The 24,828-nt window shown below is 39.9% G+C and overlaps 4 protein-coding genes across 10 annotated transcripts in view; 2 read left to right on the top strand and 2 right to left on the bottom strand.

Moving 5' to 3' along the window:
• The window catches only part of pnt (ETS transcription factor pointed), a 108,382-nt gene extending 98,189 nt beyond the window's left edge, over positions 1 to 10,193 (bottom strand). For 2 of the 7 annotated variants that reach the window (XM_026819487.1, XM_026819488.1), the window contains exons 1-2: positions 9,762 to 9,977; positions 5,177 to 5,286 (exon numbers count right to left, since the gene is read on the bottom strand). In XM_026819487.1, the coding sequence (XP_026675288.1) occupies positions 5,177 to 5,281 (105 nt within the window). In that variant the 5' untranslated portion in view covers positions 5,282 to 5,286; positions 9,762 to 9,977. The other 5 variants (XM_026819486.1, XM_026819485.1, XM_026819491.1 and 2 more) reach the window with 5 other exon arrangements.
• A 281-nt stretch (positions 10,194 to 10,474) lies between these two features.
• On the top strand, positions 10,475 to 11,529 carry LOC108632205 (ATP synthase, coupling factor 6). Its single transcript, XM_018036632.2, has 4 exons — positions 10,475 to 10,584; positions 10,925 to 11,072; positions 11,139 to 11,263; positions 11,408 to 11,529. The coding sequence occupies exons 2-4, from the start codon at positions 10,930 to 10,932 to the stop codon at positions 11,425 to 11,427; spliced, it is 288 nt and encodes a 95-aa protein (XP_017892121.1). The 5' UTR covers positions 10,475 to 10,584; positions 10,925 to 10,929; the 3' UTR covers positions 11,428 to 11,529.
• Positions 11,518 to 20,598, bottom strand: DNApol-epsilon255 (DNA polymerase epsilon catalytic subunit 1). The gene is made up of 19 exons (XM_018036631.2): positions 20,363 to 20,598; positions 19,735 to 20,190; positions 19,546 to 19,666; positions 19,260 to 19,478; positions 18,954 to 19,192; positions 18,631 to 18,871; positions 18,255 to 18,571; positions 17,934 to 18,180; positions 17,323 to 17,875; positions 16,784 to 17,225; positions 14,021 to 16,675; positions 13,707 to 13,896; positions 13,471 to 13,637; positions 13,121 to 13,409; positions 12,941 to 13,045; positions 12,606 to 12,871; positions 12,390 to 12,522; positions 12,109 to 12,320; positions 11,518 to 11,951 (listed from the first exon to the last, which is right to left on the bottom strand). The coding sequence occupies exons 2-19, from the start codon at positions 19,809 to 19,811 to the stop codon at positions 11,642 to 11,644; spliced, it is 6,783 nt and encodes a 2,260-aa protein (XP_017892120.1). The 5' UTR covers positions 19,812 to 20,190; positions 20,363 to 20,598; the 3' UTR covers positions 11,518 to 11,641.
• A 3,525-nt stretch (positions 20,599 to 24,123) lies between these two features.
• Positions 24,124 to 24,828, top strand: part of LOC108632041 (paired box protein Pax-1) — a 15,869-nt gene continuing 15,164 nt past the window's right edge. The window contains exon 1 of the mRNA XM_026819409.1: positions 24,124 to 24,207. Coding sequence (XP_026675210.1) covers positions 24,168 to 24,207 — 40 coding nt within the window. The 5' untranslated portion in view covers positions 24,124 to 24,167. The remainder of the gene's footprint in view (positions 24,208 to 24,828) is intronic.

The following is a 24,828-nucleotide window of genomic DNA, read 5'->3' as shown; positions in this document are numbered from 1 at the left end:
GAGTTACGTATGATTATTTGGCATTTTATTGATGTTGACATAATCCGAACATTCCAGCGTCGAAACGGCGAACTTTTGGCAAAAAATTTCATTTTTCCTTAATTACTCGTAAACCGTTGAATCTACAGGAAAATTGTATACGACCTTTTTTGTAGAGGACGACGAAATCTACAATTTCTGTATAAAACTTCTTCGCTAGCATTAATATTGAAAGAATTATGGACGAAAAACGAAAAAACAGTTTTTTGCAAATTACTCGTTAACTATTGACGCTAGCGAAAAATTTTTATACAGAAATTGTAGATCTCGTCATCCTCTACAAAAAAGGTGATATGCAATTTTTCTGCATGTCCAACAGTTTGAAAGTTATTAGCCAAAAACGAAAATTTGGAAGAAATTGAAGGGGTACCCCTTGAAAAAATCTCAGAAAAATCGAAAATTTTTTTTTGTTGTTTATTAGCAATGTTCTTCCGACGTCTGATTTCTTTTTAAAAAATGCGTTTCTAAAGTGCATAAACTTTTGGGATTGACTGTATAGCCAGTACATCCTTAACGAACGAATATCGACAACTGTGTCAAATGCAAAATGTACGAACGAGAGGTTTCGTTATTCATGCTTAACGCCGCCGTCTGTTAATTGACAGACTGATTAAAAATTGAAAATAAGGTAACGCGATCAGTGGTCGCAAACACGGCAGACAAGCGATGAATAATCAAAAACGACAAAAGATTCGAGTGAAACAGAGATACGTTCCGCGTGGAACTATTAAATAATTTTATACGGACTCTTAATAATTTTTATAAACCGAGTATTTTGAACTTGAACAATTCGCAATATTTACTATTATCTGTGTCGGGTTACGAAGGTAGCAAATATCAATAGGGGAACTCACCATCAATGAATATAATATCAATGTTCTGCGAGACCGAACGTCGCTCGATTGCACGGCGCACGGGTCGCGATAAGATAAGCTTCCTCGGAAAGCGTTGAGCGGTACGGATTTGCGATCGACAGGCTCAATGAACTGGTGGGACACTGGAATTCGTCGATTCCTTCGAACACTAGATTCAGAAATCGCCAGCGAAGCCAGTTTTAATAGTAGAAGATAATTTTAGCAGCGATACGACAGACAAAAAACTGCGTCGGTTTATCTGCGTGGCGAGCGAGAAGACGAATCGATGGCGTAGAATTACGAGAGGACAAGGTCTCGGTAAGCGGCGTGTATCATCAATGAATCGAGAGCGAGGGAAAAAAAAGAACGTCGGCCGCGTAACGTCAGCCATTCATCGCTCCGTAACGTAGGCTATTTGTACGTCGCTCCTATTTATCAGCGATGAATGACAAGAAGCCACGCGCGATTAAAAATTTTTCCGCCAGACCAACTCTCGCGGGCTGCCCCTCCTCGCGACATAAATATCGAGAATGGATTTTATTACCCTCGTTAAAAGCCGAAAGGTTAGCCACGTATATTTAGAACCAGGTGAACCTTACCCCAGGATCGATTGCGAGCAAATCTAACCACAGTATACCGAGATGAATACTCTTTCTCGTTCGAATCGCGAGTAACCTTTCCTCCTATGGGCTGTCTTTACTTATATCGTTATGAACGAGTGGCGTCATTTCATATAAGTCACACAGTGACTCCTATTAATATTCGAACACGTTTGAAAACTGTTTTAATATTGATCCGAAGAATTTGATTCAGTCTACCGATAAACACAGATGTGGAAATGAAAATCGTGGGAGGGTAAAGGATTTATCGGGGAATTTCGTGGACGTCTTCCGGCGAAGAAACGACCAAGTGGCCAGTTCCTGTCCTAACAACAGCTGTCCTGCTTTTCTCTTATTAAATATTCATCGACAGATGGCCCCGAGAAAGAACGGAACCCTCAATATCTGCGAAATTCGACGGCACGCCGCGACAATTACATGTTGCGATTCGTGAATGTTTGTACAGGAAACAAGATGATTCCACGTTGCAAGTACTAATTGTAAATGGTACAGGTTTCGAAAGTATCCGTTTTCGATTGCGTTATGAGTCCCGAAAATAGTAATAAATCTACGGCTCATTTCTTCAGATTTGTGCAATGCATGTCTCTGTTCGTTTTAAAAATATAATAAAAATGAAAATCAATACTCGTAAATGAATGAAATCTAGTCTAGTAATGCCAAATACAAAAGAAATAAAGTTTCGATGTGGATCGTCTTCGTTACTTCGATTGGCCTATTGAGAATGCCTATTGTTAAGGGAAAATAGGTGCAGGTACTTGATCAGTATGCAATAGGAAGCTAGGAAAGGAAACGGATGCACCACGCCCAAATCGTTCAATCCTGAATCGATTGCGAATGAACGGGAACGATTGCAATCCTTAATTGCTCCGGACAGGCCCTTATCGTTAATCTCATTCAACTATTCCCGAACCGTTTCCTCTCTATCCCATAAGAATTTCCAAACAGCGTTACTAAAATTGTGTCTCGCGATCACGTTATAAAATCAGTCCTACAGTTTTCCAAAACGGAAACTAAGAGAAGCAAATAACCTGATAATAACATAGGAGTACAAAATAAGAGTTAATCATGTGATATCATCAGTTAGTTATTTCATTCGACAACGAATTGAGAGAAACAGCACTGTATTGACTTACACCGTCAACATGCGTATTTTAAGATTCTATACACGTGTTAGATTATAAATACACGTATTATAATGACGTTATTCTCCGTCAACCCTCGTTAATGAAAAGGAGCAAAACATCGAAGAAGGGAAGAGAGAAAGAGGACAGAGGAGAGGAGGAGGACGATGCGTCGAGAGAGCGAATGACGTCGATGATTCAACGGTGCATGCGACTAGAAGGAACGGGAACGGGCGCATGCAGGTCTAACTACTGCATAGTGCGAGGGATGCTATTTCTGGCGACTTAGATTTCTCCTTTCTCCTCCCTCGAGCACTGGCTCCCGTGCACGCGTTTCTTTACCCGCCTGTATCCTTGCATCTCGACCCAATCCTCTCAACCGACTCACAGGCCTACGTCGTCCCTTTCACTCTCGGAGGATTACTTATTCCTCTTTTCCATTGCTATTCCCTTCATGCGGTCAACTTCCACAACGGAAACGGAACACGGATTTTGCGTCAACTATGTTAAATAAGTAAAGTGTCGTATACGTAGGATTTAAATTGTACATATGAATTGGTATACTATTTCTTTGTTGGAAATCGTATGTCTATTCAAATCGCCGAGTGCGAATTATACGGTACGATACCTATATTGATACTGAAAAACTTTTATATTGTCCGCAACCGCCGAATTTCAGATGCCGGCCGTCGTCGCCTGGCCACCAGTTTAATGTCTACGTTGTAACTGCTACCGACAGCCTCGAGATTCTACATTTACAACTGGTTATAAACATTGTTAGGCGCTTACAATGTAACTGCTAGAGATAATCTTGAGAACTTACACGACGCAAAGAAGATGTATTACAAATAAATTGTTCCACTATTATGGAATATTTAATTCGATCAAACTTGCTTCGAATTTTAGCCCTTGCATTACAAACCGCAACCGTCGCATCACGGGCCAGGCTCGTGATAATCAGTTTTGGCCCAAATACAAGTCCACGTGTCTCACACGTAGTTGTAGATTAAGAAACTGCATTTTGAAAATACATGAAGTACATTGAGAAAATGCATTTTTGTCGGATCGATTAAAAGCGAAATGCGGCATCTTTGAACGTAATTCATTTGAGGAAATTTCTCAATCTGTTGCATGTAGCTAAACGTATAAAACGAACGTACGTCAAGAAAGGACGTGGTCGCCCGAGGTCCGAGCAAAAGTGCGTAAGCTGGTAGCCAGACCGTGCTGATCCGAGCGGTCGGAACAGATGGAGGCCAGCAGACGCTTAGACGAGGAAAAACCAAACAGAGAAACGGCGAGTCGGATGCCTTCTTAGTGCATCGATGGTGACCAGGACCGATGACCAAGAAAGGGAAACTTGAACGCGACTCGATTTAACGAGGCTTCAACTAATCGTCGAATTTTTAACATACACTCACGATTAGAATCGCATTCCAGGCTCGTGTGGATTCGATGAAAGTCTCAATTAAACGTCGCTTACATAAGCTTGAGGTGATTAAAGATTTTATATCTGCTTCGACAGATGAGCAAGGAGTGCGAAATACCATTAGAACAGTGGTTCCCAAACTGCAGTCTGTAATATCAGGTCTTGAATTCACAGAGATTTTTTACAATTTTAATCTTTCCATAATACTTTTTTTTTACCCTCCTGGGCAAAACTTTGGGAACCCTGTGTTAGGAGAAACACGAAGGGAACGAGAGAGAACAACGAGGGACTTGGACGAGTGAGACCGACATGCAGACGAGTGGAAGAAGAGGACAGAGATCTCGTCGTTAGACAGTGTTACGAGCGTTAGACAGTGACCAGGCGAGGCCAGAGGGGCGAAGCGAGGGTGGGAGATGAACGACTGGCTCTACGTTCATTCATGAAACGAAGACGGAGGGCAGCTCCGGAACGAATTGTTACTGGCACTCGTACAATCGCAACCTCTGCCAACGCAGTTGCCAACGTCAACTATCACCGTGAAAATAGAGTAGGATTGGCCTATTTCAAACGATTCTCCTTGTTCCCCTCCGCTACCCCTCTCTACGTTTAATAGAAGTGACCATGTTTCGTGCACGTTAACGAGCTGTTAAGGCTAATTAATAATATGCAAAACGTTACGGAACGTTTTAGCTTAGTTATTGTCGAGTTCACAGCGTTTTATAGTCGGCTGAGAAAATTGCTTCCCTACGTAGAAAATCGAGAGTGCAATCTGACACTAATTAACTTTTAACATTCAGTTACTCGTTGAACTTTCGATTTCGTTCGGAGAGCAATCGAGGATTACACAATAGACAGAGTATTTCGCTGGCAATGCGAGCAACGGTGTCAAAAGAGATGCCCTAAAATAACGCGGCTATAGAAACATTTTTCGACGAGAGACTGAACAGCCGTCGCGAGTCTTTCGAAATTGCACGCCGGTTCAAGATTAGACCCGGTGTGATTACACCTGTGATCGGTGCGACGTCGTTAAATTTAGCGACAAACATCATGTTTCCACTTTACCCACCCTGCAACTGATCGTACGTTTAGTTACTCTGTGCATTACTCACTACTCACCTTGATGGACCTGTGGTCGATCGGGTAGCCCTTCCTGGTCCCAGGACTCTCCTCGTAGAAATCCTGTTCCTCCTCCCCGTAGTCATACAGGGATTCCATATCCATGTTGTCTGTAAATAGATTGAAAAAATAATTAAGATCATTCCTTTGCATCAGTTCACATGTTGAAAATTGCAAGCTACACTTGATAACGATCACGGCGTAATACTCGGTCGGTTTATGTGATAAGCGAGAACGAAGTGTAATTTTGAAAGAGGTTCGCATGTAAGGGGATGCGAGGAACTGCAGCCGCTGCCATGGGCATATACGTAGGAGGTTTTCGAACTCTGGTTTCTACAAAGATCAGGTTACTCCGGCTGGAAGCCCGAACGACAGATGGTAGGTGGAAAAGTGCTCGGGCACCGCCATCGACTCTCACGGCTCTTTGTATACAGCACCGAAACGCGGCTGGTACACGCACGTTACAAAGCGCAATCGAGATTCGGCTTTTTTTAACCCTCTCCGCGATGCAACGTGTCAATAACTTTTCAGTTTCCAGAAAGAGCGAATCCCGTCCGACCAAGATCGAGTCCAGGTATCACGAAAACATATTTCAGAAAACGATCGTGAGAATCGGAATATACCAGGGCAGATTATCTGTGCGATGATATCTGTTGCGGGAATTTATCCGAAGATTCCCCTCGAGACGGTCAACAAAATTTTTATGCCACGTAATTCTGTGTATTAACTAACGGTTGATTGCCATTCATTCAATCCGGTTGAGAGCGGATTCTTATCTAAAGATAGTATCGATTTGACGCGACGGACGATATAATTTACACGAATTCGTTTAATTCGTTTAATTATCATTTCAAGCAATCGTGCCACCTGCGATGAACAATGGAACGACCGAACTCCGAACTCCGAAATTCGGTGAAAGTGAAATCGCGATTAACTCAGCATTATTTTATCGATGATAAAAATATTTGTATATTTGAACACTTCTCCGTTCTCCTTTGTATTCTCAAAAGGGCTTAAGCTCCTCAATAAAGTAATAGTAATAATTGCTTTTCTATTGCCAATTATACACCTGAACATCTTCAATGGTTGGGTAATAAAATACGATCGGTTTGGGGTTTTAAAGTGCCCGACCGGCTTCCGTGCAAACACAAGGATGCCGTTTCCACTCGGATGCGTTTACCTGCGTTTCCTGAGCGGGGAAAGATCACTCGAGAGGTACGGATGACGTCGTAACATCATCGGTTTATTTCACTCCATACAACGAAAGAATCGGTGGTCATTAGCTAAGCACTACCCTACTCTACCCTACCCTACAATCACTACCCTAGCAATTTCGAATTCTCTGCCCATTATAAAACAAAAGAAAAGAGAAAACCAGTCTATCATTTTAGATTTTTCGAATGAAAGTTTTCGGGAAACCGAGACATTACCAAGAATCTTAAGCTAATTGTTGCCCTGCTATATTAACAAAGACTTGAAAACAACAATTACAGGGGTTTGGTACTTATATTAATTTTGTAAAAGATTTTAAACAATTTGCAATATTTCTGATTCAGGAAACAGTTATCTTAAACAGTTGCGTTAATGTTTCATGCATACACGTAACGCCGAAGTTACTGAGTTAGAACCACCTTGAGAACTTACGCATTTTCCTGTCCATGAAATGAAACCAAAGCGAGGGGAGAAACAAACGGAAAAAAGACAATGATCGCTACACGATGGTTATTACCGTGTTTGCACTCTGTTCAAGTCTTTTTTCCCTCGACTTGTTAACCAAGGAAGACGAGTTAACGCGTACATCGAGTAACGAAGCCTATTTTTCTTTAGAGGAAAATTGCCGGGTTGCTAATGATTTCCTAACGCAAACGGGAAATAAAAAGAATGCTTGCTTACACCTAGACGGAATTTCAGACCGCGATTTTCATGGACACCGTATAGAACAGTGTTCTGCCCTTAAGAGATATTGAAGTGTCTATTGTTTCAACTCGGTCGAGAAAGCAATATAATATCTTTCGAGGAGGAGGTGTTGCTTGGTTTCCAGATGCGGGCAGACGTTCTACCAGTTCACGGGATGCACCGACCCGTATGCGAGGGTTTCAAAACCCATGACACACCCATATGTGGAAAAATCTCGTTACGTTCCAGTCTCGAGCTTATTAAAACCAAAGTAATATTTTTTTCCGACGAAAAAATCGTCCCCCGAACTATACGAAATACTCGCGAGACAAATCACTCCCTCCTTATCAATATGAACAAAGAAAAAACTTGCATTTTTGATAATAGCAGCGTACAGCTTGAGACAATGATTCTTGACGTGTTGTCGAGTGTCTTAGATTCTTCTAAGAGAACAAGATCCGAAGATATTAATAAATCTGTGTCCAATGTTAAAAGGAATGACTTCACAGAAAGAATTCTGCTTTTCCTTAGCTGCTTTTACCACGAATAACATATTTCGAGAAGCAGAAATCGTGTTGCAAACTCTGATCTAAATCGATCAACGGGTTGCATCTGCTCTCTCTCTCTCTCTCTCTCTCGAACATACACGCGATTGCACTTTCATTCTGTCCTTCGCGCAATGTCAGTACGTTCGCGGTGAGCTTTGTCACGGCCTGGTGTCTTCTGGCCTTTGATATTTGTCACGTCTTTGGCAGAGAGAAGAAACAAGAAACAGCCAAGAGACAAACGATTGAAGAAGTGAATGGGTAGATCGCGGCGTTGCCAGGCTGTACTCCCCGAGATCCGAGAAAGTGTACAAAAACCATTCGACCCACCAACACCGAAGGCAACGCGTTCCTTTTTTAAATTGCCAAGCTAGCCATCCCCCTCGCGTATGCGTTTAACTTACACCCATCCAGCGCGGACTATTTCTCTCGCTCGCACCTTTACCAGCCTCACCGCAACTTCGCCATCTCACTCTCTCATTCTCGTCTTTGTATACCAAATACTGCTTCACGGAAATATTATCTACAAGCCGTACAGGCAAAATATGTTACACAGACATCGTGTAAAAAATTGATCCAGACCCGACCGCATCTGTTTTGGCAGAGTTTTAAATGTTGAGAGAAATACATATGTTGAAATGTGGTTCAATAACGTTGTATCGAGGTCAGTATTTTTTAGATAGATTCGAAATACAATCGCATGAACGAATTCAAGAACTAATAAAATATAAATATCAAAGTTCCAATCAAGAGAGTAGAATTTACAAATGTCGAATTGATAGTCATTTAGAATTGAACTAACACAATTACATACCTGCTCTGTCTTCTCAGAAAATTAGCAAACATCGTGAACCAAAGGACTACTCCAAATCTTCTATGCCTTTTTTCCACACTATTATAACCGATAGTATCATTGCATGATGCATATGTAATAATGCAATGCATTTACTCGAATCATTGTAAAAAAAAAGAGTACATACAAATAAAAATGGTGAAGAACCTCTTTAGGTGAATAAAACTCATCGTCCTACGTTGTCTGTTAGTCGTAAAAGTTGTAACGAGAAATGAAAACGTTATCTGAACGTCACGAGACGTATTCGGTCGTTAAACAAGTCATAATTTTGAACAAGCCAATAGGCTTCATTGTATAGTATATATTCTACATACAACGTACCATTACCGTAGTAGATCCATTTATACATCTTCGATCGAACACCACACCAATTTCACTAAATCACTAAACACTTGTGATAGTAAAAAAAGATGAGAACTACAAATATTCTCGAGTGTACATTTAATCGAAATGATAACAGTGAAATTCTGTGTATTACGCAAGGCACGATACGATTATCAGGTACATGATATTTGCGATCGATACTAATCGATGTGAGACCTAATCTGCGAAACGTTGTCGTAAACGTCGTATCTCGAATTTTGTCGTGAGCGTACTTCATTCGAAACATTATATGTAATCGAACGTATTCGAGCTCTGATTAAGCACAATAGGGTCGTTCTCTCTATCGCGTAATCAATTTTCTTCGAAGATATATAGTATTTTAAGTCAAATAAAGATATGAATAATAATTAACGATGTAACGTACGGGAGAATATGAGTTCCCATACGAGCACGTATGGGACGAGCACGTAAAATACGTATGTAAAGCTCTTAATGACACAGCTGAAGGATTACGATGCACAGCTGAAGGACGACGAAAAAGTTTGCATGCATAGAATAAATACGAAGGTCAGATTCGAATCTCTGATTAACTTACTCTCATGTACCTCTAATAGTAGATGTAAATACACGAATAAAACTGATCTCGTTGGACGATTTGTAACACGCCCACGCACAACATCTTGAACTATGTGTTATATTCATTTTCCAATTGCTCGTGGGATGTAAAGTAACCAAGAAATCGCTTGGTCAAAACAAATATAGGCCTGCCTGAACGTAGGCGTATGCTTTTCTATCGTTTCGTAATAAGCTCGCAATTTCTTAGTATCACGATTTGCAACGCAGTTTGCCCGGTGACAAAAGCGTGGTGACGATTTAACAAGAGTTCGAAAGTTTCGAAGATTCACGTTTGCGCGCCCGTAAGAGCCGGGAAGCGCGCAGGTGGAGAGATTTTAACGTATCTACTTACCTGTTTCACAAGTTAATATCCAATGAAGACTGCGACAGAGTAAATGGTCCAAGTAATGTACACAGAAAACACCAACGGCGAACCGAACATAAAACGAGAATCACGTGTACGACTGTGAGGCGCACGCACATCGGCAGCACTAACGCGGTACAACCCGTACACAATACAGATTACAAATATATTATGGCTGCGGCTCAGACGTTCATGAATGAAACTGAGAGCGGGATACACTCACCTCCCTCCCCGCGGCCAGAGAGCCTTTGGCCAATAGCTAGTGGGCGTACACATTCCCTGCCATGATTCGCCGTCGCGTCCTCCTGTTTCCGTTGGATCAACGCTACCACGATCTAGACAGGCCTGTGGAATACTGTGGATATTCTATAACTCAGAAAACGGGATGTGAATGAAACTGCACACTCGACATGGCGGTCTGTATGAGAAGCTCCTGCGCATGGAGAGAAATGCCGTTGCCGTCTAGGCATGCGCAGGAACGTCTCATGCAGGCGGCCATTTTGAACTTGCGGCTACATTCAAGTCCCGTTTTCCGAGTTACAGAATCACCAGAGAAGATCGTGTACGAATGAAATAGATGATTTACAATCCCAGTAGGTATCCCAGTATTTCATTTTTTTAAAACAATTGTAGTTATAAAATATAACAACGAATATCGTTCGAACGAAAAATTCATTGCAAATTGTAATGCTCTCTACTATCGATCTTGCGTTGAAACTGTTCTTGTTAAGTGCATGCTCTATGGTTGAGTGTTATATTCTAAGGTAAAGAATATCGACGAGTGTCTTTGAAGTGTTACTTAAATACAAAAGTAAGTATATATTATCTTAAATTATATAAATTCTTTAACACGAATTTTCATTCTTTGCTGCGTTTTAATGCAGCTATATAATTGCTTATTTTCGACACTGTGTTTCATTCAATAAGCATAACCTGCTCGTATTACATAGTATTTAATTACGTAAGAGAAATCGTGGGTAAGTTTTCACATATTTTAAGTTTTGAATGTTCGATTTAATACAGACTGTCAATTGACAGAATCTTTACGATCAGTTTCATATTCGTCTATCGTTCAAAACTTTGGTTGTCAATCACCCTGCTTGACTGTCTAACAGTCATTTTTATTTATACATATTATTCGATTGTTTAAGTAAAAATGCTTACCCAACGGGTGGTTGCAAGTGCACAAAAAGTTGTTAAACGTAATATTGGCATCCTTGCACCTGCATTCCAAGAAGCAAAGGATCCCATACAACAACTGTTCATAGATAAAATTCGTGAATACAAATCAAAAAGCAGGTAAGAACAAGTATTTCATCGAGAATGCAATGGTATAAATATTCTAATAATTACTCGTGTATTCAGTGGTGGAAAATTAGTCGATGCCACTCCTGAAATTCTAAGAGAAAAGCAATCAGAACTTGACAGAGTTGCGAAACAGTTTGCCTTAAAAGGTGATGCAACGGAGTTCCCGAAATTCCAGTTCAAAGGTGAGCTTAATTTTTATATTAGACTGCGAATTTTATGCAGTTATGAAACGATTGACTATAAATGTTTGATTTTGTATGAAGATTCACATATTATAAATTATAAAGAATCTTAATATCATAAGCATTCTAAATCTTTTATTTCAGATCCAGAAGTGGAAAAATAGACATATTATCGTAAGTGTATCCAAATATAACATTAGAATTTAAAATTGTTACACTTAATGCTAAACAGTTGTAAAGAATATATGTACATGTAAAATTAGAAATGTAAATCCATTAAATTTTATTTCCCTTAATATAAATATATATAATACAGGTGTTTAAGTTAAGAAGCTATCAGAGTAAAAATATAAAAAGCTTGAAATTATCTGTATAAAATCACATGAAATTTACGAGAGATTTTGTATTCTCAACCATATCCATTAATGTCTCCATGTTGCATTTCCTGGCGACAGTTTTACATATCTTAAAAAATTTCAATACTTCTTTCTTAGGAACCAGAGTTTTGAACTCGCCAGAACATGAACAAATATCGTTCATATTGTCCCTTTTAACTTCTTTGCATTTACGACATTGTAAATCTTGCAATACGTAGTCCATACTTTTACGGTTGAATATATCAATTAACAGGAACTCGATTTCCTCGTTGTCGTAACTCATTTTACAAAGAGGACATTTCCATATGTACCTGTAAAATCGAGTGTCACGTACAGTTGCCCTTATTAATAATCGAATACATTTTTAAACGATATAATTGTTAGATGACAGATTTTGAAATATGTCCGAATATTAATGAGGGCCACTGTGCATAGCAGGTCGCGTATCACTTTTCTCATGTTACTCACCTATCCTCTTCCATGATACAGTAATTATCTTTGCAAAGATCAATGTCTCTTGTATGATTACATGCCTTACAAATAATTTCAGGCAAAATTACGGAAATACATGGATCGTGCCATTCAACTGAATCGCTAAAATTCCCGATACCGATCAGTCTTAACATATTGTTTTGTAATTTGTACACTTCATTCTCAATTTCCTTATCCAAAGATAAGACCTGAAAGTAAAATTATACGTTTATGTATAATATAATTTATTTCGCAACATACGTTTGATATGCCGTTACCTTGCAAACCGATTTGATTAACTCCAAAGCTGGATTAATCTTCTTACTATCTTCACCATCGAAATCCAAATTCGGGTATTCTTCAATTGTTAACATTTTGTGTGGAAGATTATAGTGTACTTTTTGTACAATTCTATAACGGACAATTAATTATGATGTGAAATATCTAGACTGCGAAGGTTTGTGAGAATAACAAAACGAAGAAACGATATGTACCGAAAAAGTTCCTGAGACATATCTTCTTCTATGAATTTCTTAGCAAAACCCGCGGTACTTTGTATACATCCCAGTCCAAGTTGATCTGTAATACTTTGACTCATACTGTCTGGCCTTCTTCCCCTTATAGTAGAATTCAATTCGTTTTTAATCATAAATTGATAAATGGCATTGATATATCCAGCTACTACGGCGTTAAAGCTTGAGCGACATGTAGCCTCTTTGGGGAGACATTCCATCAGATTCCAATTCATAATTATTTCAGGCTTATCAGACGAAAAATTTGATTAAAACATACATAAAAAATAATTAAAAGATATCTTAGAAATACTTACAGCATCATCATCCTCATTCTCGGTCTCTTCATCATTCGTGTCCTTATTCTGACTATTTTCTTCCATATTTTTTGGCAGCTTCCCTTTCACACCGCCGAAATTATGCTGTCGATTTTCATACGATATAATTCAATGGATCATAAGATATGATTACGTACGCAACGAAAAACTTTTACTTACCATATCGAGCCATGTTAAATATTCCCAGCACTGTTCGTACGTTATCTCAATACTGTGAAAAAGCTCTTTATTGCGTATCGTCTGAACGACGAACTCTACGTAGCTCAGTGCATCGCAGACAGATCGTTTCTTCGTGCACACAATGATTTTATTAAAATCGGCAAATACAATTATCGATCCTAAACTTTTAAATTCTGCTAACAACTGTATAAACAATTTTTTCATGTAAGTATGTAGCGTTCTTCGTAAAGCAGGATCATACAGCAGAGCATTGGGCGAACGCAGCCATCTACAAAATTCGAATGAACAAATGTAATATATGTAGACCGCGATGCGCTATTCAGGTTTACCTATAAAAGTGAACGATTTGGTAATCGGCAAATACGTTTTTGTAAACCGAAACATCCAACAACCATTGATTGACCATACTTCGTAATGCCCTGAAAGCAGGACTACACAGTGTAGTCTCGTCGTAACTCGAAACCGACCCGGTTAACGATTTACCCATAGCCAATTCCTACGAAAATATGAATCATATTATTTTCTTATACATTCGTTTGATACAATTTAAACAAGACTTACGTACTTGAACGGATGCTGCTTGTTGATTATGAAATGTAACGAAACTACTGGTACCATCGATATCGTGAATATGATGATATTGCAGTAAGGTATTTACAGCTAAACTTTCTATCTCCAACTCGATGCAGACGCTGGAGTAAGTGCCGGAGTTATTTGCAGCGCAATGTGCACTTTCTTCAAAATCCGTCAGCAGTCTGCAATCAGTTTTATTAAAATAATAGTACAGTGATTCTTATTAATGTTCAGACACGCTTCAAAATAAATTCAGTTTTTGAATGTGCCCGAATATTAATTTGAATGCTCAAATTTAAACGCAACCTGTTATCATCATCTTCGCTGCCTCCTAGGTCTGGTTTCTCTGTCGGCGAACACCATAAGACAAAGTTAGCTTTCTGCAAATGCCTGGCATAAAATAAATCAGCACCGAAAATGGTAGGATCCGATGGAATATTGCCGATCGGCGCATGAAAGAATCTACATTGTTCTGCCATCAATTCTAAAATTTGTTGACTTTTAAAATAATGCCGTATCATCATTTTTGCGCCTACTTTTTGCCATTCTAACGTGGCATACAAATTCTCGATATCTTGCACGTGGGTGTGAACCATGGGAAAATCATTAAGTAGAGGCATTTGTGTTGTTAACGTTGACTTAGGTACTGCTGTCTGCACAATACAAATCGTTGGACCGTGTCCTTCATTTTTATACACAGTTAAGGCTGCTTGTAATACGCGACAAAGTTGTTGGAAGTTCGTTTCGAATTTCAATACGAATTGCATCGATTCCGGCAAGGATTTCACTTTGTCTTCTCCATTCATAGACAAAGCTGTTTCCCGTTCCTGGGAATACAGCGTGTTCATATTTGGCATTTGATTCGATGAAACCGAGTCGTAAACGAATATGTGAGCTTTTTTGCTCGCGTTCAGAAACAGTCCCCACATAGCTCTTTGACGATTCGCACTCCAATGATGGTATAAGAAAATATGATTGATCTTCTCAAGGTTCTGAAGGTACGGTTGCACCCCGATACTTTTGAACTCCAATTGATCTAAATTAAACGTGTCGGCACCATCCGTCATGGTTCGCGCAGCCTTAGGGTCGACTGTGCAAATGCATCCCAACTGCAAAATAGCTCTGAACTCCAACGACATTTGTGTTTCATAAATTCCTTCAATCTCCGGCTTACTCAAATCTTCTAGTAGCTCTTGACTATATATCTGATACTGTGCTTCTGGCACGGAGTATTGGTACAAATTGTACACAGGCCGAGATCGCGGAAGAACTTTCAAACTCTTCTTCCAAGTTACTTTTTTACCCGGCTCTGGATCGGCTTTCACTTTACGAGTGTTCACATAAAATATACGAGGTATGGCGAGTCGCAATTGATGGAATTCCGTATCTACTAATACCCACAATCTATACAACCCGGGCTCGTTCGTTGCTGATATTTGAATAATTTGCCACGGGGTTGTAAGTAATTTTTTCTGAGCTCGTCTTAAGAAACCATTTAAAGTGGATGTGTTTGTATTTCTCGTTACGCCTAAATTAATTTGTTCGTCACTTTTCTTAGATAATCTACTCTTTTTGCTGTTCCGACATTCTTCCCTTTGCTTAGCTTGATAAGCCCATTTCTGCTTGTGAAACTCCAACCATTTCAATCTTTCTTCCTTAGTAGTGCCTCTCGGTGGCGGCGAACCCAGAACTTCTCTCCAACTTTTATTTATGTTTCTATCATCATCTTCATCGTTGCTTCTTTTCCTCTTATTTACCACTGGTAAAGGTTGCTTAAACGTAGAAGTTCCTTCCACTGCATCTTCTATATCACATGGTTCATGTGAATTTTGAATATTATCGTCCTTGTTTTCTCTAGGGACGACGGAGAACATGTCTACAATCTTCATCTGCTTTTGTGTTGCGCTCTTTTCAAGGACTCTTTTGTGTAACCAATCTGGATGTTTTACTCTGGGCACTGGATTTGAAATTCCTTGCATTGCTGCTGGAATTGTAATGATCTTTTGAATAGCATTCCCAAGTCTTTCAATGTAATAATTCCAATCCAAAATACTGCGTATATCGTCGGTTTGTAAGCTAGGATCCTTTAACCATTTGCGTAGATAGTGCCTTCTTATTGTTGGTTCCGCTTGAAATATGGCTAGCGGTATTGCTCGTTCTGTAACCGGTGCATCTTTAGGCTTATTAGCGATCACATATTTGCACGACAATCCAGCGTCTTTTACCATTTGATCGCCTAAGAACTCGGCTAATCTTTTGGCAGTGGAGATAGAAGTAGACTTTTGACTTCCGTACTCCTCCAGTTTCCGCGACATCGATTTATTTTCACATATAAGTTCGAACAACTCTGAGTCTGGCATTTCCGTACATTTGTTATAAAGAATATCGAGCCAGTAGTCAGCGTCTCTAGCTACGGACGCATAGCATTCTTGCAACGTACTGCCCTTCAAGAATGATTCAAACACGGATGTTTGAAACACTTTTATTAGCTGCAGTTCACCTCTTCGTTTAACTTCGAAACCTTTTAATTCAGCCAAAGAACCGTCGAAATTGAACACTGCGTATCGTTTCTTCAGCCTTTTCCCTTCTTCTTTTGCCGCAGGTAGTACCATAGCTAAATATGGGCCATCGACTTCAAAGAATATCGAGTTTTCATTTCTAATTTTATATGTCAAATTTTCTGAATCGACGAGCTCGTGATACACGTCGTTGGTAAATTGATCCTTCACCATAAAATTGAGAATAGCGTTCGGATATGATATTACGAGTCTTTTCTTCTTTGGATGAGTGGTGTTGATGACGACGTTATCTGGGAAAGAGGCGGGTAGGACACACCAAATTCCATCGGTGTCCAATTCTAAAGGTCGGCCGACCTGTTCTATAATTTCTCTGGCTCTCATAATAATGTGAGCGCCCGTGTAACACACTATGCCACCCATCTCCATACTGAACCATCGGGATCTGTGTGAAATATCGTGTTAACACTCTTCAAAATGTAAAAAATATTTATTTACGGATGTCCGAAAATTTGGGTTGGTGGTACCCGCACAAGTAAAATAAGAAACGTACCCTCTTCTCATAACGTAGCCGTAGAAGGAATTTAAGATACACTTGTGTGCAAGTTGTAAAGAATCGTATAGTACTTCGCGATTCTTTGCGGACTTGATGTCACCTGCGTCTCCCTTTGCCACAGCTGCCGCTACTTGCTGTTTCGCGACTTTAGTAAGCGCTTTGTATTCATATCTCCTATCTCGGAACGCTCTCACTGTGTCGACGTAGAATGAATTCTCCTTTTGGCAAATCGTTTGCGTTCTTTCTTCCATGCTGGTAATCTTTACTTTCTTGTACGCCTTTCTACAGTACTCCGTGAGTCGTTTCTTCTCGTAAGTTGCTTGCTCCTCCGCAGATAGTTCGTGATACGCTCGCCGATTACCGTCAGGAAACAACGATGGGAATTTTTCATTCTCGAGCTGTTGCTGTATCCGCTGATATTCGCTCAAACTTGCAGGAACTGAAAACAAATAGAAAAGCTGTTTTTTCTTTAAACACTTACAATATATTTTATTTGCTGGTTCCAAACTTTCGAGTGGGAGTGTATATCATCTTACAATATTCTCCTCTCCACATCCACTTCATGTTTCTTTGGCAAAGCGCCCCTGGCTTATTGTAATCGCAAGCAGCGCAAACAGTTTCATTGACCATCGCAGATGGCTGAAGCCGATTAGTCAGTATAATATTTGGGTACATAGCGCCGACGTCTAAATGATAAATCACAGGATTCTCTAATCTCAATGGTTGATCTCTCAACGGTTTTAATTTCGATGTAATTTCATCGACAACTTCGCCAAAGTTCGTAACCATTTCGATCGGCACCTTTTCCTCTTCTTGTATAGCATGTTTCAGGGCTTGCTCCACGCCATTTATCAAATCATCGACCATGCTCGGCACTATTTTGAAGCGACAAGGAATATCAGCTCGAAAAACTCCTGATTCTAAGGCTTCCACGTGTCCTCCTACGTATGTCTCTTGATCCAGCACGTGACCATCTCTCGTGAGCTTATTCAATTCTTGTTCTTGCTTATTAGGGAATATAATGTTAGCTTGAAATGCTTGGACCATTAACAAAGATTCACACAACGTGCCAGATCCTTTCCTGAGTACCTATAAGTAATTGAAAATTTTCATCGTTCATCTTATGATTCTTCATTTCATGTATTACCTCATCTGGCTCCATAGGAATAATAGTACACAACGCGAATATGAAAGGGTGAACATATTTATAATAGAGATAATACGTAGCAATCGCATCTGAAACCGAATAGTTCGCTAGGATTAGTGGATCTTCGGATGCCAGTCTGCACATGTCTTCGGGATCCAATTCTACAGGGTCGTATCTAAGTTTTGCTTTTGCGACAGCTTTCAAATTTTGTGAGCCTACTGGTAGGTAAGAATCTCGTCTTACCCAACTGTAACAAGAAGAGGATTTAAAATAATTCTATGCTTTCAATGTATTGATGACGAGTTGTATGAACGATAATACCATAAACAATCCATGTGCATAGCTGGTCTACTAGTATAAACTCCATCTCGATTCTTGGAGAATCCTATTCTATCTTTCATGTCCATGTCGTAGGAAGCTGCTCTGGTTTCTACGAACGGCCAATCGAAAAAGTCGCCGTTGTACGTTACAAATATGTGCGGTCGAACATCGTTTATGTGATCGAAAAATCTTTTTATCGTCGCTTTTTCATTCGGTTCGTTAAAGACAGTGAAGTGTCCCTCGAATTCGGGTTTTGGCGTATACTGGAAATCCTCTACGTCGCAAGAGATAATTTCTCGATTCGTTATTAAATATCCCTGAAAATGCGAGTCATTAAGATGGACCGAGTGCTAAATAAAATATTCCAAAATAATACCTGTCCATCGATCATGTATGATATCATCATAATTTGATCGGTATCAGCGTCGGGGAATTTCAAAGGAAGTTTCGTAGTTTCAATATCATATGCTAATACAATTGGATCGGGTGGTTCAACGATGTCTTCCCTCTTTGTAATAATTGGTATCTCATGTCCCCTTGTTCTAACGGTATACCAGTTAGCACAACAAATTTTCAAGTCTATAGAGGCCCTTACGTGATGAGGTACATCGTGTTCTCTGTAAAAATAAATGTGCATCATTTCATTCCATCCATTTCTCATTACGCCCAGCAAGAATCTTAGGTGTACTGAATTTCTACCTGATATCAAGAATATTGTCTGTAAAATCCACTGTTTTCTTATGACTTTCTTGACCTTCTGCTTCCTGATTCGGATTCAGTGCACTCGACAGTAGGTCTGTATAAAAAGTATGATTCTTTTCTCTCTCCTTGTTCACCTTTACAGCTTTAAGAATATCACGTCTGACTTTGTTCAAGTCCACGGTGTTTAAGAAAGAGATTTTTAAATATTTCTGTTTTAAACCAATCAGATGATTTGGCTGAAAGACAGAAAGGTAGTTACTATCCTAAATGAAAACTTCTTATTCTCTTAAACGGTCAATGTACCAAATCTAGATCTTCTTTGTAAAGTGTTTCCACTTTATGTATGATGTCAACATATTTTTTAAATAAGCCTGTGGAGACTTCTTCGTATGTGTTCTTCTTACATAGAATATAAAAGTATGGGCAGTAGGGATAAGAGATTTTAAATCGACTACAGTCTTGTTCTAAAAAGTAATAATCCACACCGCTCTGTAATCTTTTATTCTCTTCCATAATTTCTGTCTATAAGGAGATAGATCGTTAGTCTAATAATAAAATAAGATACTTCTGTATCTGTCTTAATACTTACTGCGTGCATATTGATAAGAAAACCTGTTCTTTCTTTCACATCGTTCACTCTGTGAAATCCATACAAAGCATCTAATCTTATATTTTCATTCACCACTTTTAATCTTCCTCCCGAAGTCTCGCTAGATATAAAAGAATGAAGTAAGTAAGCGGATATAATATGTAACGCATTTTCAATTAAAATAAGTACCCTGTTGGATTTCCTTCTTCGTTTTGATTGTTCCTTCTAAAGGGTCGAAATCTTCCCGTGTTTTGTAAGTTTGCCATTTCGATATACGAGTATACTATCTTCTACGCATTAATAGGAAGTAATGAACAAGATCGACAGTAAAAAATTATTACTATTTATTCAGAGACTGACAGATTCGAACAGTATACATCTGTATAAGTACAGGTTGTAATTTGCCCGCCAAAAAACGCGGACACCCCGTAAATGGGTTATATGACGTCGTCCAGTGTAAAATCGTGGTGCAGTGTCTCTCAACTTGTTTACAAACTTGTATGGTTTCTTAATGTACCAACAGATGTCGCAGTAATGCTCAAAGGAGAACTGCATTTCTTGCAGAAGAATCAGCCGCTCGTTATCATCAGCATCGGTTCCGAATTTCGGATTTCAAAGTCTCAAATATTTTCTTATAAAAATCTCCTAAAAAAAATGAGACATAATAAAAGAGACCGGTCGTTTAACGAAATTTTGCAAGAGGGGAAAAAGGAATGTTCGTTCCCGTGGAATAATTGCGTGGCAAGTATTTACGGCAAGCCATAATTTCAAGACTGTTATTTAAAGACCGTTAAAGAAGTAATATCGGTTTTCTCACATAACAAATCTCGTTGGCGAGTCAGGTCTGTCAAAGGTAATATATACGTCCACGTAATTAGCAGGGGTCGTGCATTCGAGGCGAGTAGCAAGGCAAAGAGAAGCGATAAACCGGAGGAAACGTTCGGCACGAGTGCACAATGAAGAGGCGTAAACCGCGTTGGATTACGGTGCACTGCACTCGCCAATGGTCCGTGCGAATGTGACTCCGCCTCTTAAGCGTGGCCAATTTTCCCTCGCTCCGTCGTTTCAACGGCGATGCTGCACGGCCGCGCTTCGTCGAGCGTGCGCACTCGTCTGTACACCCACGCACACACGCCCGGAGCTGCGTCAACCCGTTCTCGCACGTACGTGACCAAGCGCGCGCGTATCTTTGCCGTGACCGGGCACCGATTGGTCGATCGACCACTTGCAGCTCTCCCGTGCTTTTTCCCCCCTCGAGCTTCCTCGTCGCGCAGCTCGTTCTCCGTCCTTCTCCGATCTCCTCTCATCCCGTCGCATCGGTTTCTTTCGAACGATACTCCGTCGCGCACCGACGACGGTCCCCCTCTTGCTCCTGTAATCGCGCGACGTCCAAAACGAGTGGGCGCACTCGCTTCCACTCTCTTATGCTAATTCGTTTGTGTAGCCACACACTTATAGATCGGTAAAGCGCGAGTAACACAGGGACCAGGCGGGGGCCGCGTTCTAAAGACTACGCTACTAGCCAGAGAGGAGATTTCTTATTTCTGCTCTGGTAAATCTGTCGCCCCAGTCAGTGAGGCAGCGAAGGGCGAGCCGCGCACCATTGACCGTGTCCGTGCTTCTTTTTTCGTCTCGTCTAGCCGGCGTTTTATTCTCTCTCTCTCTCTCTCTCTCTCTCTCTCTCTTTCTCTGTTTTACTCTGGTACCCCGAGCATGCTGCTTCTTCTCGTTCTATCGTCCTAAGGACGAACGCGTACGGACACGGTGAAACGCTACGCTGCAACAGATTATTTACTGTTGCGTTAAATTGTCGCGGTTTTTCCCGCGACCCACGTGAAACGCGGGATCAGTGTCGTCTACTTAATGCGTGAATGAACGGCGGCAGCGTGGAACCGTTCGCTTCACGCTTCTCGCTACCACCTCGATCTTCTGTTCAAATAATGTTCAACGTCTACTTATTCTTGTTCGGCTCGATCGCCGCGTGAATGAACCACTGTTGCGCCGATTTACTGCGTGTTGCATCAGTGAAGTGTCTTCGGTGAACTTTGCACCATCGTATTCCTACCTTGAAGAGTCGCGCGTTGAAAATTCCGCCGAGACGAATGGAACCCGCGAGCGCCTGGACACGGATTGGAAAATGTAAAACCGAAGGGGTGCCGCTGGTCGAGGGAACCAGAGATCGTGAATGGTGATCCCGGTGCAGTCGATAGAAACTTTGCTAGACTTTTTCGAAGTTCGTAAATCGACGAAACGATATTGATAAGAGTCGGACGGGGAAGTGTGCGTTGTTGAACTTCGCGTTGCATGTAGCCGACGGCTGCGAGACTGCCTTCCTCGATGGATCCCATCGTGCTAGGTGAGATACCGGTACCTTCAGTTCCATCCTTATACAATCGACGATAGGGCTGCAAACCTCATAATTCATGTACTAAAACTTGTAAACAATTGACGATCGGAGTATTCACGAATTAAGAATTGAAATTTAATACATACCTCTAAATATATCGTTTTCCCTAAAAGTTTATCGCTTCAAATATTGAGCCTAAATTCTTACCACGTTTTTTAAACTTTTGAGATCTTAAATCGGATCGGAGATTATTAATCTCGATCCCCGACTGTAAATACAACGAATCGTGCGTACAAATTACATAATGAGTAGAAAATTTGAACCACTGGCAGAACACCCCTCGTTCTGTCATTGTAGTAGCAGTCACAGAGAAGAACAATTACTTTACGCTTCGTAGTAAAACCTGAGAACTATTCAGACAAATGTATTACGGAAAATAAATGTCATATAAATCATACATATCGAATAGAATTTAGTCACGTGAGGTAACTGCAGTGAACAATCGATGCTATCCGATATAGCAGAATAGGAGATCGAAACCCTCCCTCGCTTAAGATCGAATCGCGATGGTGCATAAGTCGTATGCTCATGTCAATCAACTTCGACCTAATTGAATTTATAATTAAATGAGACGTGACGCTCGGTTTGTATCTCGATGTGGCGCCGTCGCTCGCCACTTATTAATTTCGCACGAATCAGCGACGATAATAAAATAGGTTGCAGTTATTATCAACCAACACCCACGCACCTATTTAAGCAATGTGCGTCTGCTCACGTTTGCAAAACACCCTTTTTTTTTTATTAATTACTAGCATCCCCTGCCACGGCTTCGACCGCGTTAATTATCGAACACAGAATTCTGTGTTGAGTAGAAATATTCCATGAACCAAATAGCTAAGTCTTAGAACTTCGGAAGTATAATGAATATCGTGTAAAGAATCAGGTTCATTTTCTGGATTACACTTATCGTTTTGTCAAAAAGTTCAATTCTAATCTTTGCTTCCGCGGTGCCATGGTTCTTATTTTATTAAAAATAATCTCGCTTTGGTATAAAATTGCTTAAAACCCAAAGTGGCTACGGTACCTGCTTCACTTTGCGACAATTATTTTATTAAATATCAGCCTAATCTCATTGAGTAGTGACCAGAGTAATAAGAATATTGTCTTAATTCTCATTTTTAGCCAATTTAGTAGGTAATATTCTGTTTTATCATGCCCCTATCAGAGTCTACCCCCCTAAGTGAGTGGAAATTATCACGTGAACAGAAATTGGGACAGTCACCTTACATGAAACACCATTTCTCAAATCGGTCAATAAAGAAACGATAAATAGTGTTGGTTAAGCTCAATGAATTATGAAAAACGTATCAACAAAATGCCTTCGTAAATCAAACAAATTATTTTATTTCGATTTTCACAAGTTTTTTTAATAAAACGAAACAATTTTCATATTATGTCTGTAATAGGAATTTTGCTTGTAGAAGAATTCATTTCTGCTTAGGATTCGAGTTTATAAAATCAGTCAGTGTCAGGGGTAGAATAATTCGCGTTCAGGATTATCGAGCTCCGATTTATTCACAGAAGGTTACACCGAAACAAATCTCTCCAGAAACCTTTGACCACGCTAGGTCCCGGATGCCCTCGCCCGGTTCCTTATCGCCCTGCTTTCTATCGTTCTTTTTTTCTCTTCAACAGACCTAAGAAACCGTAGCCGCGGTCATCCAGCGTATAACCAACGGATCAGTGTTTAATAATAATCGTGTCAACGACGTTTTACATCTTGACGAATATTGAAGAGGATCGTACTAACGAGACGTCTCTGAGTGTTGTAATTTATATCACCGGTACCGGTACCGGTACCGATACCTTCAGCCAGCTTGCGTATTACTCTTGAACCTTCGTAAACTCAAAGGATAGATTCAGACGATAGAAACTCTACACAATTTCTATAAGATAATAGAATTCTTATAAACACAATAAATAGATTAAAATAGTTATATTGGGTTGGCATCTACGAGATTGCAGATTTTAAATAAGAAGTCTATCAACAAACTTCGCGATTATTTAGTTGCCGAATCTATAATAGATATAATAAAATAAGTTGAATTTGGATTGATAAATTGTAGACAATTTTTATTACAAAAAGCCAAGTAATATTTTCACTTGAAAATTGTATAAAAGTTCTATTATCCTAATTCGAATTTCTCGACTTATCCTTCTGTGGTCAGTATAAAAAAGATGTTCTCAGCTGAAGAAAGACTGAAATGTTCGATCGATGATCGGAATGAGGCATCTACGAAATGACCTACATTTTGGTAACTCAATATCATAAATCACGATGATACATACCCTGTTTGTTGTGGCGTGTGAAACACTGCCGATGACCTAGATCTAATTAAAGTAATCACGATGATACCATAAAGTATTACGATCATCGAGGAAATTTAAAACAGAGGACCCAGAAGAATGACCAGAGACAATGACCACGCCGTGGTTTTCGTTATCTGGCTGTAGTTTTTCTCCTCCACTGACGTTGACAATCTCCGAAGTCATTGACACCAATACACCCGTGCGACGCACGCACGGTTCAAGACCCTGATATGTAACGCCGATACATTGGAAACGTATAACGTAAGACAGATAAATCCGTGGTTCTTCGGTCGCGTACAATCAGAGGACGGCGATACGTTATTTATGGATTATACTATACATATATATATATTATGCATATATTCTGGTGGACAATAAAAATTTGTCACGACGACGCTGGGTAATAAACGATTAGTCGTTAACGATGCTCCGCTGTTTTCGCACGACTGGGAGCTATCTGATGCTCGTTAAAAATTCATCAATCGCATTTAAGATTGTATGAACCCTTACATAAAAACAATGACAAACCATTGAAATTTGAATATTTACTAGATATTACATTAATA

Source organism: Ceratina calcarata, unplaced genomic scaffold (assembly GCF_001652005.2).
Source record: "Ceratina calcarata isolate Rehan_Ccalc_2016 unplaced genomic scaffold, ASM165200v1 scaffold151.2, whole genome shotgun sequence".
Taxonomy (NCBI): domain Eukaryota; kingdom Metazoa; phylum Arthropoda; class Insecta; order Hymenoptera; family Apidae; genus Ceratina; species Ceratina calcarata.
Note: the sequence above shows the minus strand (reverse complement) of the source record. Positions and strands in the feature narration are given on the sequence as shown.

Coding starts and splice junctions, on each gene's coding strand:
- LOC108632205 (XM_018036632.2), top strand. CDS start 10,930: ATGCTTACCCAACGGGTGGTTGCAAGTGCACAAAAAGTTGTTAAACGT. Junction 11,073..11,138: donor GAATACAAATCAAAAAGCAG/GTAAGAACAAGT, acceptor TCGTGTATTCAG/TGGTGGAAAATTAGTCGATG. Junction 11,264..11,407: donor CCCGAAATTCCAGTTCAAAG/GTGAGCTTAATT, acceptor CTTTTATTTCAG/ATCCAGAAGTGGAAAAATAG.
- DNApol-epsilon255 (XM_018036631.2), bottom strand. CDS start 19,811: ATGGCAAACTTACAAAACACGGGAAGATTTCGACCCTTTAGAAGGAAC. Junction 19,479..19,545: donor TTCTTATCAATATGCACGCA/GTAAGTATTAAG, acceptor ATCTCCTTATAG/ACAGAAATTATGGAAGAGAA. Junction 12,872..12,940: donor AGAATGAGGATGATGATGCT/GTAAGTATTTCT, acceptor TCGTCTGATAAG/CCTGAAATAATTATGAATTG.